The sequence below is a fragment of the Populus trichocarpa genome, chromosome 1 (assembly GCF_000002775.5).
Source record: "Populus trichocarpa isolate Nisqually-1 chromosome 1, P.trichocarpa_v4.1, whole genome shotgun sequence".
NCBI lineage: Eukaryota > Viridiplantae > Streptophyta > Magnoliopsida > Malpighiales > Salicaceae > Populus > Populus trichocarpa.
In genome coordinates this window covers 39,189,834-39,207,407 of record NC_037285.2, presented here as the reverse complement: position 1 = coordinate 39,207,407, position 17,574 = coordinate 39,189,834, and the positions used below count along the sequence as shown (strand labels likewise).

The following is a 17,574-nucleotide window of genomic DNA, read 5'->3' as shown; positions in this document are numbered from 1 at the left end:
CTTTCATGCATATGACCGAATCCTAAAAGTTTTCCAAGCATATTTTCATAAAAAAAAAACAAAAAAATTGCATCTTTCTCATGTTTTTAAAAATGCAAAAAAAAAAAAATAGATATCATAACCAGTTTATGGCTATCTATTAGGGTTTGTCCAAAATATTAAAAACCCTTCACTAATTATTTTGTTCACTTTATATTTAAATTTTTAGGGTTTAACTGTAGATTTTAATATTTGAGGGTGTAAAACTACACAGTAGTGTATACCCTCAGATATTAAAGATATAAAAACAAAAAATATAAATAAATAAATGCGATGTTAAAATTTAGACTTTAGAGCGGTTATGATTTAACTCAATAAAATAGAAACTCTCTCACGAAGGGAGATCTACCTCAAACCTTAGAAAGAAACCAACAAATAGAAATGTGACCTAGAAAAATAATCAAACAGCAATGCAACTTACCTTAGGTAGGGTGTATTGGGGGTGATGTATTTTTTCCTTGCACAACCAGTCCCTTACCCAGATTCTCGCAAACCATAGGTTTTCTAGTAATCATAATATTAGGTGGCGACTCCTGAACTTCATAATCATAATTTTATGATTAAACCAGAAACCCATTTCCAACACACCTCTTAGGAGGCAGACGTCGTCGTCGCCCGACACCCCCCGCGCCCTCCGCAACACCCCTCAATTGAAAGTTATGTGTTCCTTAAGTAGGAGATTACTTTGCAGTCAATTAGTTAGTTACACGTAACATTGATTTTATTCATATAAAACATATTTATTATTAATAAAGGCTTTTTTATTTTTAATATTTAATTATACTTGATTGATGAATCTAATGTTTGATTAATGAATCTAGAATAAAAATAAAATTCATTGAACAAAAATGGTTTGTATAGGAAAATATAAAGTTGTTATAATTATGAGATTCATATTGTATCAAAGCATTGTTCCTAAATGTTCCTAATCAATGTTCTACTACGATTGACATTAATTAGAGCTACTGAGATCGATGCATATTATGTTTTTTTCCTTTATAAAAAGAAGCAGTTACTCTTATAAATTAAGGTATCATGGATACCTAGAACTAATATGCAGGTATTTGTCAAGTGACATGTACATTAAACTGACCTGCAAGAGAATTTCATATGGAGAGATCACCTATGTCTATGGAAAAGCTCATGTGATAGTTGTGTAAGTGATCCTTATATTTGAGATCACTATGTTATCTTATATATGAAGTGTTATGCTTTAATCGTAACCACGTGTTGTCATAATCAAGGGTAACAAACGGGCAGATATTGAGTATAACATAAACTATGTGAAGATATTTAAGTAATCAAGAGATGATTCATCACCCTAGGTGAATTAAGAAAAATATTTCATCTGTTCTCAAATAGTATTGATTGTGAAATTCTTGGCTATGGTGGAATGAGATTTCAAAAGAGTTTCAAATCTTATTTAAAGAATCAATTACTATAGTATTGAGAAATAAAATGATTTAACAAAGTAGATATACTTCATGCTATAATGTTTAAATTGGAATATTCTTGATGAAGTGATAATAATTATATAGAGAAACTGGTCACTGAAAGGCTAAGTCAAACTATTTATGACTATCCTAATATTTGAAGGATCATGACAGGTTGCAAGACATTGTATTTGATCTTCAAATATAAATCAATCAATTTTTGAATTGATAATAAATTAAATTGTTTAATTTATTTAATCTTATTTTATTTACAATTATGATTTATATTTAGACCAACTTATTAGGAAACCTAATGGGTCACACACATAAGAACCATTGGTCATAAATTAAAATGAAATGATTAATCAAGTGTGACCTGATTGTAAATAAATTTTAGAAATTAAAAACTAGAATGTAATTAATATAGAGGGTTACAATTCTAGACCTAGAAACAATCAAGTAAGGACTTAACTTGATTGAATAAATTTCTAAAATTAGCCTAAAATAATATATGTGATGTTATTTAAAGGGCAAATTAATATTTTATCATTTATAGGATTTTTAGATTTCTCTGTAAATAGAAAGTTATGTCTTTTATTTTCCAAGGAAAGTAGAGTAAAATACAGAAACACCTAAAACACAAAAAAAAAGCTAGAACTCTAAGGTATAACAATCTTTCTCCTAACTCACTAATGGTTCATATGAATTACTGTTAGAGGCCAGATATTTGGACAGCTTATGGTTTGCAACAACCCAACTTTGAAGAAAATATTCAAAACTGAAAAGAACATTTAATATTTAGGTAATCTTCGCATAAATCCTAAATAACTTTAGATCTATTTAAAGGGATCCTTGAATCTCCAAAAAAAAAAAAATTAAATTTACTATTTTTGTTACATATATGTTTTTCAAAAAACCCAAGAAGTTCTTGGCTCTAATTTTTAGAAACAGGAAAGCTATGTGAGATTTGTTAAAAATCCACTCCAAAGATGTTCCACATTGCATCTAACTTTACATGCAGTAGGTCCCTACCTGACATCTAAGAAATTAGCAAACCACGCTAATTAACCTATAAAATCCCCAACTCCAAAACTTTCTAAGCAACTTATCTTACACATCAAAAGACACAATGGTTGGCACTCCTAAGAACTGGTGCATCACAGCAGAAGAATACACAAAGAAAGTATGATGTAATGTAACTACAAAGCATTATGGAAGTAGTTCATCATTATGTTTGTTCTCCTAAAGTATGGACATTGGCCTGATCACTTTTGCAAAACCCAAGATTTATATCTCAAACCTAATCACATTTATCATGATTGAAATGTAGAACTTTCAACATCGAAAGTAGCACAAAAGCAATGATCACTTGTGCAAAACCCAAAGTTTTGTTTTCCTTTACATGTAATCACATCATAGACAACACCATCAGCCACCCCATTCAGCTTAATTCACCTACATCCCACCCTTCATCTTCATCAAGTCTTAAAAAAGGAGGCTTCATCAAGGTTTTTTTTTTGTCTTGGTACAATGTTAGCCTAGATAGAACCATGATTCCTGAACAACATAAATAAACTTACTAAACAACCCTAATGCTTGTTGAATCTATAGTACTTTGTTTTGACAGCCAAAGAATACGAAGGAATAAAAGAGCAAAAATCCAAAAGTAAATCAAATAAGAAAACTCACCTCAAGACTATCTCTTGAAATTGCAGCTGAGCACCAAATAAATAAAGAGTTATTTATATTGCGAGTATAGTTCATAAAGTTAGAATAGAAAGTCTTTTTGAGAGCAAGAATTATACGAGTGAAAACCTTCCTTGCTAGCTATTATAGAGAGCATGAACATGGATGCTCTGAGAAAAAGCAAGTAACCAATTCCTTAATAAGTACATCAAAGTAACCAAGCAGGCCATCCAACAATTCAATCAACCATGCCAAATGTCTTGAACATCATGAACCAAAAGGAGAGATGGGTGGTGGACAAAGCTGCTGCGCATTCCTAAGCAAACATAATATCATCCAATACAAACCGATAGAAAAACCAGCATGCACTTATAAAAAAATTCAGAAACCTCAATTCAAGGAAAAGCAGACCGTTATATCCATCAGATTTATGATCCAACATTCCAATACTGTGCATCTCAAAATACAAAGGGAACCGGAATGGCACCTTAACTGAAAGTTAATGATACAGCACACGAAATCTATAATGAATGTCTGTACAGGTTTTGATACATTCAGAGCCAACAAATAAATGACTTCGTGTGACAGTTAGTCGTATATTTGCAAGTGCATGTACAAAATACATGTACCAAAATATCAACTTTGTTATAATAAACAAATTAAGAGAGAGAGAACTGGCTGTGCTTTGAATGCTCGCCTATAAAGCTGTCACCCCTTTCCTCCGCTTTATTTTTCCTTTTATTTTATACAAGCAGGATCACCACCTTAAACATCCTTTCCTTCCATGGTTAAGGCTTCAGATTTGCAGATGGGGCAGACATTCTTCAAGCGTAGCCACTTCTTCAAGCAATCTGCATGATACTCGTGTCCACAATCAAGAGATGCAATTTTCTCCTTACTCTTATAATCATCCTGGAAAATCCCAAAATATCAATATAAATTCCATGCATTGCGTGAAGGAGAGAAGATAACATTTTGGTCAATATATAGAAAACAGGTGACAAAATTATAAGGCATTCTGATAAATTGAGCACAATTCAAAAATGTCCAAATACTAAATTCACAAGGTAGCTTTTATAATACCTGGCAAATAATGCAAGAATCAGCTTCTTGATCCATACAAGATACTTCCAAATTGATTGAATAAGGAGATGATAAATAAGTTCTTGTTTTTAATTGACTTCTGATAGTTGCATCTGATAAGCCAGTATTTACATTACCAATACGCTCCCCAAGTGCAAGAAGCTCCTGTAGACAGTTGAAAATTTCATGTTATAAAATAAAAGTGGGTGCAATTCCAGGTTTCTTGTATCAGATGCTTAAAATTAAGACATGTCAATCCTCCATTCATCTAGACAATCCAAAACCAACTGGATGCTCTTTCATATTCTCCATACTACTGATTACATCACCATCTAGCTTAATTGCATGTTAAAAGAAAGATTGTTGTCAAAGTATCTCAAACTTACCTCATAAGACATGTCCTCTATATCCAAGCGCATATCTCTGTGGTGGTCAGCATAATTCTCTACTTCATAATAGTCAGGGAACCCTAGTATTGCTACCCCCTACACACATGAATCAGAAATATTTTAGCCACTTTATTAGCATAAGAAATACAGTTAATTGAAGATAGAAGTACGTAAAACAAAGGGATCTTTTTCACCAATAAAATCCTTATGAACCAAAGATAACCACTCATAATAATAAATGATGGAAAAGAAATAGCAGAAATGAAGATGAAGATGGGAACTTGCATCTGTTGGCAACACTCTTAAGCGAGGGAGGTTGCGATGTCTTAGTGTGGTCTCAGGTGCAACTCCCTCATGGCGAGGCCGGTACATTCGAAGGCCGGTTGGTTGAACAGATCCCGGATTCCTAAGTCCAATATCTAAACCATCTTGAGATAGATTCATAGTGCTTTGTGAGGCATTGGCTGTAGGAACTCTGAATGAAGCTGCTGGTGCTTGAGGAAGAATATTAATATTGTGACCTCTAATTCCTTGAATTGGTGGAGACAGGTGATGAAAATTATGGTGCTGAGGGTTTACTGGAGAAGGGTGCGAGAAACTGGCATTACTTCTGTTGCTAGCTGGCTCATGATACCGCTGTGGACCCATGCTCCCAGTTTCTATAGGAACTCCATTGACATTGTTCCCTACAAGAAAATGAAACAAGGAGCTTAATATTTCCATGATGGGCCATTTGTGGTACTTAAAACAAATTCCAAGAAAACAGGATTCGTCATACATAAAGAGACCAAAGAGTAGAAGTAATGAGGAACATAAAAGTTACCGTGCATGTAAGGAATAGTAGGGGTCTGAGTCCATACTGAAGCGCCTGCATCAGTAGAACCGTTGCTTAAGTGTTGTTCTAACCAGAGAGAGCCACCTGGCTGATAGGGTTGGCCCAAATAGTTTCCTTGAATAAAATGGTTCGGGTTGTGTGTCAAGGCAGGATCGAGCCCCACAGAACCTAATCTATTCCTCACACTTCTTTGAGATCCTACTTCCCTGATTGATGAAGCACTAGTCCCCCTGTAATGTGGCAGGGTGAATGATGTAGCATCCATCAGAGCAACCCCCTCGGGATGCCTTGTATTCATTGGGGGAACTGAGGAACTAGAGCTTGCTGAGGCATTCAGATAGTGGAAATTCCCTGGATTTCCTTCAGCATTCTTTCTCTTGTATGAACTTCTAGCATTATCCATGAAGTGACTGTTTGTTCCATACTCATCAGCAGAAACTCCAATCACTCCATAATTGTTGGATGAAGATAATTGATCACAAGATGCATGACTGATAGGAATACCAGAAGATGGAGTCATGTAAGGAACATAGAAGTTGGGTGCAGTAGCCACACTTAAATCAAGATTTGGGCTGTGATACTGAGGATGAGGATGAACACCATGGTATTGGGGCATCCCATAAAACATAGCACCATCATAACGATCAGCTAGATGGGCGTCACGATTGATAGTGTTCCCTGAAGCTGTTAACATGGTAGGAATATCAGGTGGTCGGAAGTTTGTCACACCCCCTAGAAGAATGCAGGACTCAGGATGTAGATATCCCTGGCTTTGTTGATCCATTTCTAAATCAATCATCTGATTGGTGCATAGCATGTTTCTTTGTCCCATATCTCAAATTATACCTGCTTCATAGCCAAGATATTAGCATAAAGATGTTAGAATTGGTTGGAATGATAAACTGTGATATAAGTTGTCATTGAAAGATGAAGTGCAAAAACAATACAATAATGATCCACCAACCAGAACAAGGATGGCATCTGTAATAAATACATATCCATATGCATATTCGAATATATATAAACCAAGAAAGCAATACAAAATACCATCTCAGACATTAGGAACGCATGATGGAAGATATTAAATAATACACTTACCAACATTGCATATCAAGCAATATGCACAAATTCCATCCATATTTGTACACAATTCATTCTCATCAATTTAACACCATTTATACTACAGCTTACTGAAAAGCATCCTGTATTAGAAAAACATAATACATGAGACCAAAAGATTCCTGTGATATTGTCATTTCAATGTTAAATTGCAAAGCATACCATGGAATGCCCACATCAATGCATCAATCTGATGTGAGGTATGATGAGAGAGAAGAAGAGACAGGGAGGACGGAGAAGATCCCAGAGACGAAACAAGAATGAGACGTGAGAACAATACCACAGTGAACAAGGAGAGAGAGCACGTGTACGAGAGAGATGTACAACTGCTGCAACTAAGCTGGCACTATAACCCACTTCCAGATTCCTAGAAAGCCTTTGGATGAAAGACTTTACATCTATCCTAGATGATGACACTTACCTCACTAATGCAGAAAGTCTGCAGAACTTTTTCTCACTGACATCTAAAATGGAGCTGCACTCCAAGTCTCATCACAACTGAAACTCAAGATGCAATGAACTCTGGCTTCTGAAATACCTTCTCTAAAGGAAAAGACCCCTAGGTCAAAACAGAAATACCTTCTCTAAAGGAAAAGACCCCTAGGTCAAAACAGAATGCAAAGCCTCCAAGGAGTACAAGCAGAACATTCTCAATAGTCGACAAACACATGCAATCTCAATGCAATCAGCCCAGCCCTACAATTGAAAAGCAGATCCCATTTCTTCTTGTGCAGCATAAGATTCATGCCCCAAATGGATGCCAAAACAAGATGCTCAAGCAAAGCAACCTTAGAAATCATAGGAATCCTGAATCCTCCAATAAATTTGAGGTGGGCATGTTAGAGACCTATACATTTTATTCTCTCTGCTCTATTTAAATTTAAGCCCCAATCTTTAATTGCTCTTCTAGGAAAACTTTCAAATTTACCCCATAAGAACAATTACCAAACCCTCTGGACAAGATTTGAAAGTAAAAACAAAACGGAATAAACAAAAAAAGTAAGATCAGTATGCTGCCAGATAACATGTAATGCAAATAACAAACCAACTTTTCATCCAAAAATGACCAACCATTGAAGCAACAACTCTACAGGATAATATTATAATCGAAGGTTTTTCCTCTTGATGTAGCAAATTTTGGTGCCACCAAATCTAGGAAACACGGCAAGAGGATCTCCATTCTTCAAAAGAGCACTTTCATCTATCACGCCAAGTCAGCTTAAACTACAACTAAAGGGAAACAGACTCCTCCATGTACCAAAAGAATTCAGTATCATGCTAACAGAAAACATAGCCCAGCTTTTAATTAGATTCAATTATTTTCAAAAAAAGAAATACAAAGAGAAGATTAAAAATCATTACCTTACACCCATTATTATTTATCAACAGAAGGTGAGAAAAACCCACTAGTGGAAAAAACTGTGCATAAATTTTGAGACTTTTTTTACGAAGAAAAAAGGAAAGATGACGACGTACCTTGTGATCATGTAATTATCAACCAAGAGCAGGAATTTCACCAAAGGTTGTTTGGTGAAATTATGCAAAATAAATAATACCTGCAAAAACAAGAAAACGATATAAAAGAAGCCAAAATTAAAGAATTGAAACCCTAGATTTTGAAAATCGATTTAAGACCAAGAAAATCAAGAATTGAGAGACAGAGAGAGAAGAAGGGAAGTCTAGAAATTGAGAGATCTCTGTGTTATGATTTGGGCGAGAGAGATAGATGGAGAGGTTGTGCTTGTGCTTTTGTAAAATATAAGGTAAGGCTGCCAAACGCAGACGGACTGGAAGTTTTTTTATTTTATCTTTTTATTTTATTTTATTTTAACCGTTGGCGTTGAGGTTATTACAGTCACTGTACTTGTGGGATTTTTTATTTTTTATTTTCACAAGCGTTGTTGTTTTATATATATATAGCTTTAACTCAACGCGTTTCAGAATAACTTGTACCATAAGTTTATTTCCATCAAAATACATAACAGAAAATATTTGGACAATAAATAATTTATCATCACCAAAATACATTAAAAAAATATTTTTTTTTGTTATTATTATTATTATTATTATTATTATTTAATGATGGTCATAGATTTTGTGCCTTTCCATGAAGGTAAAATATCGACCATTATATGTGTCGTAAAGTCAACTTGAATATTACTACATTGGTATATTTGATGATTTAATAATTAATATATAGATTGGCTTAAAATATATAAATTTATTTATATTAGTGTTGCGTGACATTGAACATTACCCTATAAACTATTCTTAAATTAGATTAAGAGAATGAAATCAAAGAATCATTTATTTATTTATTTTTATCAAAGAATCATTGATAATTAATTAGATATTAATTTCCAATTTAATTAATAGTGAAGTCCTTTAATGTAAAGAAAAGAAAGATCACAATAATAAATTATTTAATTTTCCTGGTTACAAACACAACGTAAAATGAAGGGATTAATTAGAATCAAGATCCAATTAGTAAACATTATTTGAAAGAAAAGAACTTTAACTTGAAATATTCATTGAATGTTGATTTTCATGTCTTCTTTCAATGATGGCTTGCACTTAATCAACGCATGCAATTAAAAAAAACAGGTACTTTGTTCATTTGCGCTAGTATTCGTAGTGGGTTCGGCACAATTACACGTCTTCGCCTTCTTTTTTTATTTTTTAAGATCAATTAAGAGGAATGAGAAAGTTAATATACAATTAAATATCAGAGCTATATCCATTATTTGGAGCTGCTTTTCAGAATTCTTTTCACCTAGTATGTAATATCGGTGACGAGGGCATAATTCTGAATAAGTTGAGAAGAGAAGACGATGGTCGACGTAGAAGGCATGGAATGGAATCGAAATGCAGTAAAAGAACCCTAAAAAGCATATTCTTGTTCTTGGCAACGGGCAATATTGGCATGCAAAGCTGGAGATGACTGTAGTTTTTTTCTGGGGTCCTTGTAATTTCAAGCCACAAAGCGTACAGGTAATGAATCCAAGGTGGATCCCACGCTTCCATGGAGTATGGATGGTCTCATAAGACAAACATATTAAATTCCTTTTTTCGACAAATTAATTCATATCAAATCTTCAAGCTTTGATCTGCAAGTTATGCCACCATTTTCTTTCATTTCGTTCACTTCAGGATTTGGAATGCATGAACAGATCCTCCACCTCTCCTTTTTTTTTCCCTCGTCGAGAAGGGAGAATCCTTTTTTCTTTTTTTCTTCTTTTTCTTAACGTGGTTCTATTTGAATGCTTTGCACGACTAAGCAACGAACACAAGTGAAGTTACTTGACAACCAGAACTTGGAAGATCCATTTTCTTGCAATTTTCCACTTGATGAGGTTTAGAATAAGAAGATTGGCTGTGCCATGACAGATTCTGTAGCTGTTTCTGTAAGGCAGGTCCTTTCTGGGGGTAAACACATGCTAGAAGCCATTCCTAAATGAGGGTGTAAAGCACTCATAAAGAACTATTTCCATGGCAATGATCAAGGTATCTTTCCTTGTCCTGCTTGTAATTTACTTCAAAATGGTAGGCTCAGACGAGACTCTTTTAACTTTCTTGTGCCAAAAACAAAATGTGCTGGCTCTTGTCTATATATACATCATAGGCACCAACATCCTCAACTTCCTCCACTCTTCTTATCTCTTTCCTATTCAAGTATTTAAAGAATAATATGATCAATCATTGCCAGCTTCCCCTGAAGATTCTTTATTTATCTTTTTGTTCACGGGATAGATAATTGTTCTTAATGCTTTGCACCAACAATTGTTCACGGGGAAAAGCACCAGTTACGGATGATTTAATGGGCTCCAACTTCATTATTGAATTTTTTTTTTTTACGTTTAGGAAAATAAGCTACGACCACTTCTTAGCAAGCACAAGTTTTAGGCAAGCCACACGACTTGACATATACCAAGAAGGAATTGTGAACAAAAAAACCTAAAATTCATGAAGGGATCTTTTTTCCAAACATTATTTTCCAAGTTAAGAAATATTTATTGTTTATAAGGAAAAGATAATTAGATAATCGTTGGTTTTTTTAGATAATTAGATAACTGGTAGTAGAAATAGAAAAAAAAAAAGAAAGAGAGCAAGGAGAAGAAAAGATAAAGAGAGAAAAGAGATAAAAGTGTTATGTGTTTTACTATAGACCCATATATATATATATATATATATATATATATAGAGAGAGAGAGAGAGAGAGAGAGAAGGTAATTACATAAATACCCTAACAATACTCCCCTTCAGAATTGTGTATAAATGTCTTTGATGTTCATCTCACAGGAAATTGAGTGAAACATCCTACTACTAAGATGCTTTGTAAAAATATCAGCTAATTGATTTTTAGAGTTTGCAAAAAGTATATAAATTATCCCATCATTTATTTTCTCCTTGATAAAACACATATCAATCTCAATATGCTTTGTTCTATTATGTTGAACTGAATTATGAACAATATTAATGGCAGCTTTGTTATCACAAAACAAAGAAATAGAATTATCACTTATTATAAATTCTCAGTTTCTCCATCAGATTTTTAAGTCATAACAACTCACAATATCCATGTGTGATGGACCTACATTTGACCTTATGCTAGATATTGCCATCATTGTTTGTTTCTTGCTTCTCATATAGAGATCCAGCTCGGTCAGCATCAGTAAAGACTTCCATCATCAAATGACCATTATCAGAAAATAGAAGTCCCTAGGAGTTGACTTCAAATATCTAAGAATGTGATAAACAACATCTAGATGTGGTGAGCGAGGATCATGCATAAATTAACTAACCTCATTGATTGAATAGGCTATGTCTGGACGAGTATGAGATAGATAGATCAACCTCCCAACTAATTATTGATATCTTTCTTTGTCCACTAGCTCACCTACATAACCTTTGTGGCGATGGTTGGTTTATATAAGACAATCAATAGGTCTGCATTCTAATATTTCAATCTCTACAAGTAAATCATGGATATACTTTCTTTAAGAAATAAAGATGTCCTTATTTGATCGAGAAACTTCAATTCCCAAGAAATATCGTAATTTTCCCAAATTCTTGATCTCAAACCTCTAAGCAAGATAATCATTCAACATGGTGATTTCTTCATAATCATTTTTTGCCACTACAATATCATTAACATATACAATGAGAGTTGTGGTCTTACCATTGTAATGTTTGGTGAATAAAATGTGATATACATTACTTTATTTGTACCCAAAACTAACAACAACTTTACTAAATTTATCAAATCATGTTTGTAGAGATTATTTCAACCTATTAAGGCTTTTTTCAGTTTACAAACTTTTCTTTTTGTTCTTTTGCAAGCGAAACTAGGGGATATCTCTATGTAAACTTTTTCTTTCATATCTCCATGCAAAAAGGTATTCTTTACATCTAATTATTGTAAACCAGATCTCAAATTTATAGCACAAAATAAAAGAACCCGTATAGAGTTTGTTTTTGCTACTGGAGTAAATATCTCCTGATAATCAATGCCAAAGGTTTGAGTGAAGTCTTTTGCCACTAGTCTCATTTTGAACCTCTCAATAGCTCTATTAAGTTTTTGTTTAACAACAAAGACCCATTTACATCCTATTGTTTTCTTCCCAATAAGAAAAATGGTAAGCTTCTATGTGTCATTCTTTATCAACGCATTAATCTCCTCCACCATAGTTGTTTTCCGATTTGGGTCACCTAAAGCTTCCTTCCAATCATGTGGAATTGATGTAGAAAACAAAAAAGATACAAATGCTCTATGTGAAGGAGACGAGTCATACAAAATAAAATTAGATATAAGATACTTAGTACAATTTTGAACTCCTTTCCCAGGATATAAAAAAGATCATTAACATCAGAACTATGAACAAGAGACTCGGGAACATGGATAATAGACATACCTGGAGAAGAAAATTGTGACATTGAGTCGAAGGTTGGTTACTAGCTTGGTAGAGAATGCAAAATAGCTTTATCTATTGGCTTTCTCCAAGAGTAATTCAAGATCTTCTTCTCCCCATCTTTTGAGCTATTATATCTTTCTTCTCATTCCTTACTACTAGTCCCCACCTTTTGCTCCTCTTTTATAAAACTATCTTTTTCTTTCTCCCCATCAATTTCATCTTCTGAATCAAGTTTAGACATCCATAAATGACATAATAACAAAGTCATATCTTCCTTAAAAGTCCATAAAAAAAGATAATGACACAGAAAAATCTTTCTTTATACCACATATACCACTCTTCCCTGAAGATATGACTTAGTGAAATAGGTGTCACTCTCATAAAATGTCATATTTATATTATAACATCCCACATCGAAAGAAGAGTGTTCAGAGCCAGGGCATATTAAGGCAGTTGATACCTAACCTTGTAAGACGCGTTTTGGGGCCTGTGGGCTGCCAGGAACAAAACTGTGAGGCGTGGAAGCTGGGTTGGGTTGAGCCATAGCGGACAATATTCTGTAAGGGGGAATGGGTCGGGCCTTACATATGGTATCAGAGCCGAGGACGGCTCGTTCTTAAGATGGGGGGATTGTAACATCCCACATCAAAAGAAGAGTGTCCAGAGCCAAGGCATATTAAGGTAGTTGGTACCTAACCTTGTAGGACGCGTTTTGGGGCCTGTGGGCTGTCAGGAACAAAACCGTGAGGCGTGGAAGCCGGGTTGGGCTGAGCCATAACGGACAATGTTCTGCAAGGGGGAGTGGGTCGGGCCTTACATATACTAACAAATGTTTTTCTGTTAAGAGGATGATAACATTTGTAATCTTTTTTAGTGATAGAGTACTTGATAAATACATATCTTAAAGCTCTAGATCTAATTTTCTAATTGTTTGTCAATGATCTCGAACAAAACATATACAACTAAACACTTTGGAATGAACTATAAAATAACAAACTCCCTGTAGAAGTTCTACATGAGGTTAAAATTCAAAACTCTCAAAGACATTCGATTGATAAGGTATATTGTAGTAAGAATTGCATCACCCCAATAGGATTTTAGAACATTTATTATGGATATAAAAGATCTTGCAACTTCTAAAAGATACGGATTCTTTTGTTCAGCTACACCATTCTGATTTAGTGTATCTATACAACTTGTTTGGTGAACAATATCATGATCAGCAAGACAACTCTGAAAGGTTCCATCCATATATTTTGTACCATTATCACTTCTTAAGACTTGTACTTTAGTATTGAATTATATGTATATCATTTTATGAAATTATGGAAACCCAAGTGGTGCAACTATAACAAATAATTAAGGTGACAAATCATTAAAAAACTAGACAAGAAAACAATACTAAGACCCCAAACATCATAATGAATAGTTGTAAAAAGTGTAATATACCTCTCTTATTAATAGGTGAATAAATAGCACATGTGTGCTTTGCAAATTCACATGCATCACATAATAAGTTCTTCATATTGCAATATTTGGACAGAGTTGAAAAGATCTTATTTAAGGATACAAAAAAAGGATGCCATATACAATTATGTCATTCATATAACCATTGTTCAACATTTATCAAATAATCAAGTTTTAAAGCATGTTTAGTTATACTTGCCCCAACCAGATTAACAAAATCCATATTCCATAGATATAACTCATTTTCCACTTTATCATAGTCAATCACCTTCCTCGTCTTCAAGTTCTTAAAATCACAATAATTTGAAGAAGAAAAATGAGACTTTACCATTAAAATCTTTTGTTTTTTCACTAATAGACAACAAATTATTAGAAAAATGAGGAAAATAAAGAATTGAAGACAAGGGCAAGGTAAGAGTGCATTAAACTAAACCTTTCTCAAACACAGAACATAGAGAACCATCTATACAAACTTTATCTTTATCTAAAAAAGGAAAATTAAAAAAAAATGAAAGATCTAATCATGTGATTTGTTCCTGAATCTATAACTTATGGACTAGAATCAGTTATGGTGGAAGTATTCAGAGGGTGTGATATTTATACTTGTATGAGCAAAATTGGATGAGTAATTAGAGGGAGGTTTTAGCTTGGTCATCAAATGTCTAAGGGTTCACAACTCCTCCTTGGAAAGAGTAAAAGAACTTGAGTCTCCACCTGAAACTACAATTTCAATCACCTCAAATATATGAGCTTGTGATTGGGTAGGTCCAACCCTTTTTCCTTCATGTCCCCTGGTAGGATGCCCATGAAGTTTCCAACAGGTTTCTCTAGTGTGTTTAGTACACCCACAATAATCATATTTCAGTTGCTCTTTGTCTGAAACTCCTTAATCACTAAATTGAATTTGTCTTCTGTTATCCTATTCAGAAGAATGGACAACCATGGTTGATCTTTATGGAATTATGAATTGTAACACAACATTCCTCCTACTCTATTCATTTTCAACATGCAAGTAGGTTTGCCTTAATGAAGGAAAAGAATATTTACCAAAAACCTGAACTTTAATTTGATTATACTCTATATTGAGTCCGATAAGGAAGTTATAAACTCGTTATTTATCCACTAACTTCTAAAATTTAGTTGTATCATTTAGACAATCAACTTGAAAATCTTGATAGAAATCCAACTCTTGCCATAAACTGTTAAGTTCTGCAAAATATTGAGCTACAATCATCTCACCATGTTTAGTCTCATGTACCTTCTTACACAGCTCAAAAACTTGCATCATTACCAAGTTAAAAATGTCAGATTAGCAGCACTCCAAATCTTTGATACAGAATTAAGGAGCAAATAACCACGAGTAATATAAGGCTTCATGCATTTAATGAGCCAAGACCTAATTAAGGATATATTTTTTAATATCTTCGATTAAATGATAGGTCAGTTACTGCTGGCCTTACTTGTTCTCATGTGATGTAACCATACAATTCTCAGGCTTTGATAAATAACAAGCATGAACGTGCCCAATCTGACAAACTTAGAAAACTTTGAGCAAGAAAAGTTGTGTTTCCTCCTTGTATAATCGCTACTTATCATGAATACAATTCAAGCTAAACTTTAACTCTTGTAAAATAACTAACCTACCATATACATACTTTCCTAACAACTAGCCTACAACTAGTATCCTAACAAAGAAAAGAATAAGATATTTACAAATATAAAAAGGTAATTGTCAAATATGTCTCAAAATATATAATTAACTCCTTTGACATCACCCCTCAAATTAATATTGGTAATTCTACGAGCATTAATTTGCTAACAAGAAAAAGATGATGCTAATAAGTCATTGATTTGGTGAACATATCCACGATCTAGAGAGTAACAGTGATTTGTGGGAGGGTAATAACCTGACGGTCAAAAACCTCTTGTATAGAGTGATAGTCAACCTCTATGTGCTTCGTGCATTCATGGTAGACAGGATTGACACCAATTTGGATGACACTAGTGTTGTCAACATGCAATAATGTAAGTTAAACCTGGAAAAAACCAAGCTATGTGAGAAGACCACGAAGCCAAATGATCTCGAAGTAGGCAATAAACATGGCATGATACTCAATCTCAATAGATGACTTGGAGACAAAGTCATTTTTTTTTTACATTTCTAAGAGATAATCACATTACCAAGAAGCATACACTAACCGATAATAGAAGTATTTGAGCAACCGACCCAATCAACATCATTGTAAGCATGGAGCTATAGTGAAGAACTGACAGGAAAAAATAAGTCATGATTAGGTGTGCCAAGGAGATATCAAATAATACAATGGACAGTAGACAAATATAGATGTTGAGGAACTTGCATGAACTTATTAACAATATGCATGACATAAAAAAATGTATGATCAAGTGTTGGTTAGATAGATAAGACTCCCAACCATCTTCTTATAGAAAGTAGGATTCTAAAGAAACTCCATTTCATCACAATGAGACTTTACTAAGTTTTAAGAGAGTGTTAACAGAAGTAGTATCTATGAGTCTAGCTAATCGAACCAGATCCTAAATATACGTGTTAATTCAAGAAAATACCCTTAAGCCAATGATGCACTTCTAACCCTATGAAATAGGTAAACTGACCAAGATATTTCATGTGGAAAGTAGAATACAATAAGTTCTGAATTGCATAGATGCCTTCCATATTAGAACTAGTGACAACGATGTCATCCACATAGACAGAAAGAATAACTATACCCTTAGATGTTCTCTATAGAAAGAGGGAAGAGTCATACTAACTCTAAGTGAAGGAAAAACCAAAGACAATGGATAGAGACTTTCCAAACCAAACTCGTGGTGCCTACTTCAAACCATACAAAGAGCGTTTTAATTTACAAACATAATAGGTAAGGAAGTAGGCATACAAAAGGGAAGTTTCATGTAAACTTTCTCCTTAAAATCACTATGTAAGAATGCATTATTAAGATCCATCTTATGAAAAAACCATGACTAAGATGCAACAAGAGCAAGTATGGTTCACGCAATGGATATTTTAGCAACCAGTGCAAAAAGCTTTATCATAGTATAGGTCATGCTTTTATTTGTTGCCAAGAACCACCAAACTAGCCTTGTATCAGTCAATGAACCCATCTAAATTAAGCTTGATAGAGAACATCAACTTACTACCTTAAAGTTAGAGAACATTAAAAATATTTCAGGTTTGGTTTTTTATAAGTGCTAGAAGTTCTGTTTCAATAGCTTTTCGCAAACACTCATGCTCCATTACCTAGTTATAAAAAGATGGAATAGGCGTATAAGACAAGGGTGGTGGTCAAGGCTAAAGGAGAAGGAAAATCATACATATCAAGGGGTCTACTAACCCAAGTACTATAACGGAGATAAGGGGCAAGTGTTGTAATAAGATCAACAATCTGGGAATGAACTTGAAAGGGTGTAGAAAGTGTGTAAATCTTATATATGTTGGTGGAACATTGTTGATATACCAGTAGAGGCTTAAAATGTACATGATATGCACTATAATTAGTAAACAAAGGAATAACAAAACAAAAGGAGGAAGAGGATCACAGAGAGTAGGGAAAAGGTATTGGTTTTCAAGAAAG

General features: G+C 33.9%; 1 protein-coding gene across 5 annotated transcripts; it reads right to left on the bottom strand.

Annotated features, from left to right (window-relative positions):
• Window positions 1-3,552: 3,552 nt before the first annotated feature.
• Window positions 3,553-8,373, bottom strand: LOC7487574 (probable E3 ubiquitin-protein ligase ZFP1). 5 transcript variants are annotated; one of them, XM_002298862.3, is made up of 7 exons: window positions 8,061-8,373; window positions 6,564-6,667; window positions 5,454-6,314; window positions 4,916-5,316; window positions 4,628-4,726; window positions 4,242-4,406; window positions 3,553-4,070 (listed from the first exon to the last, which is right to left on the bottom strand). In XM_002298862.3, exons 3-7 carry the CDS (start codon window positions 6,295-6,297, stop codon window positions 3,924-3,926), a joined length of 1,656 nt encoding a protein of 551 aa, XP_002298898.2. In that variant the 5' UTR covers window positions 6,298-6,314; window positions 6,564-6,667; window positions 8,061-8,373; the 3' UTR covers window positions 3,553-3,923. The 5 variants fall into 5 exon arrangements, with proteins under 5 accessions (XP_002298898.2, XP_024439610.1, XP_024439620.1 ...); XM_024583842.2 differs by having other exon boundaries at window positions 5,454-6,311; XM_024583852.1 differs by lacking the exon at window positions 6,564-6,667.
• Between the last annotated feature and the right edge of the window lie 9,201 nt (window positions 8,374-17,574).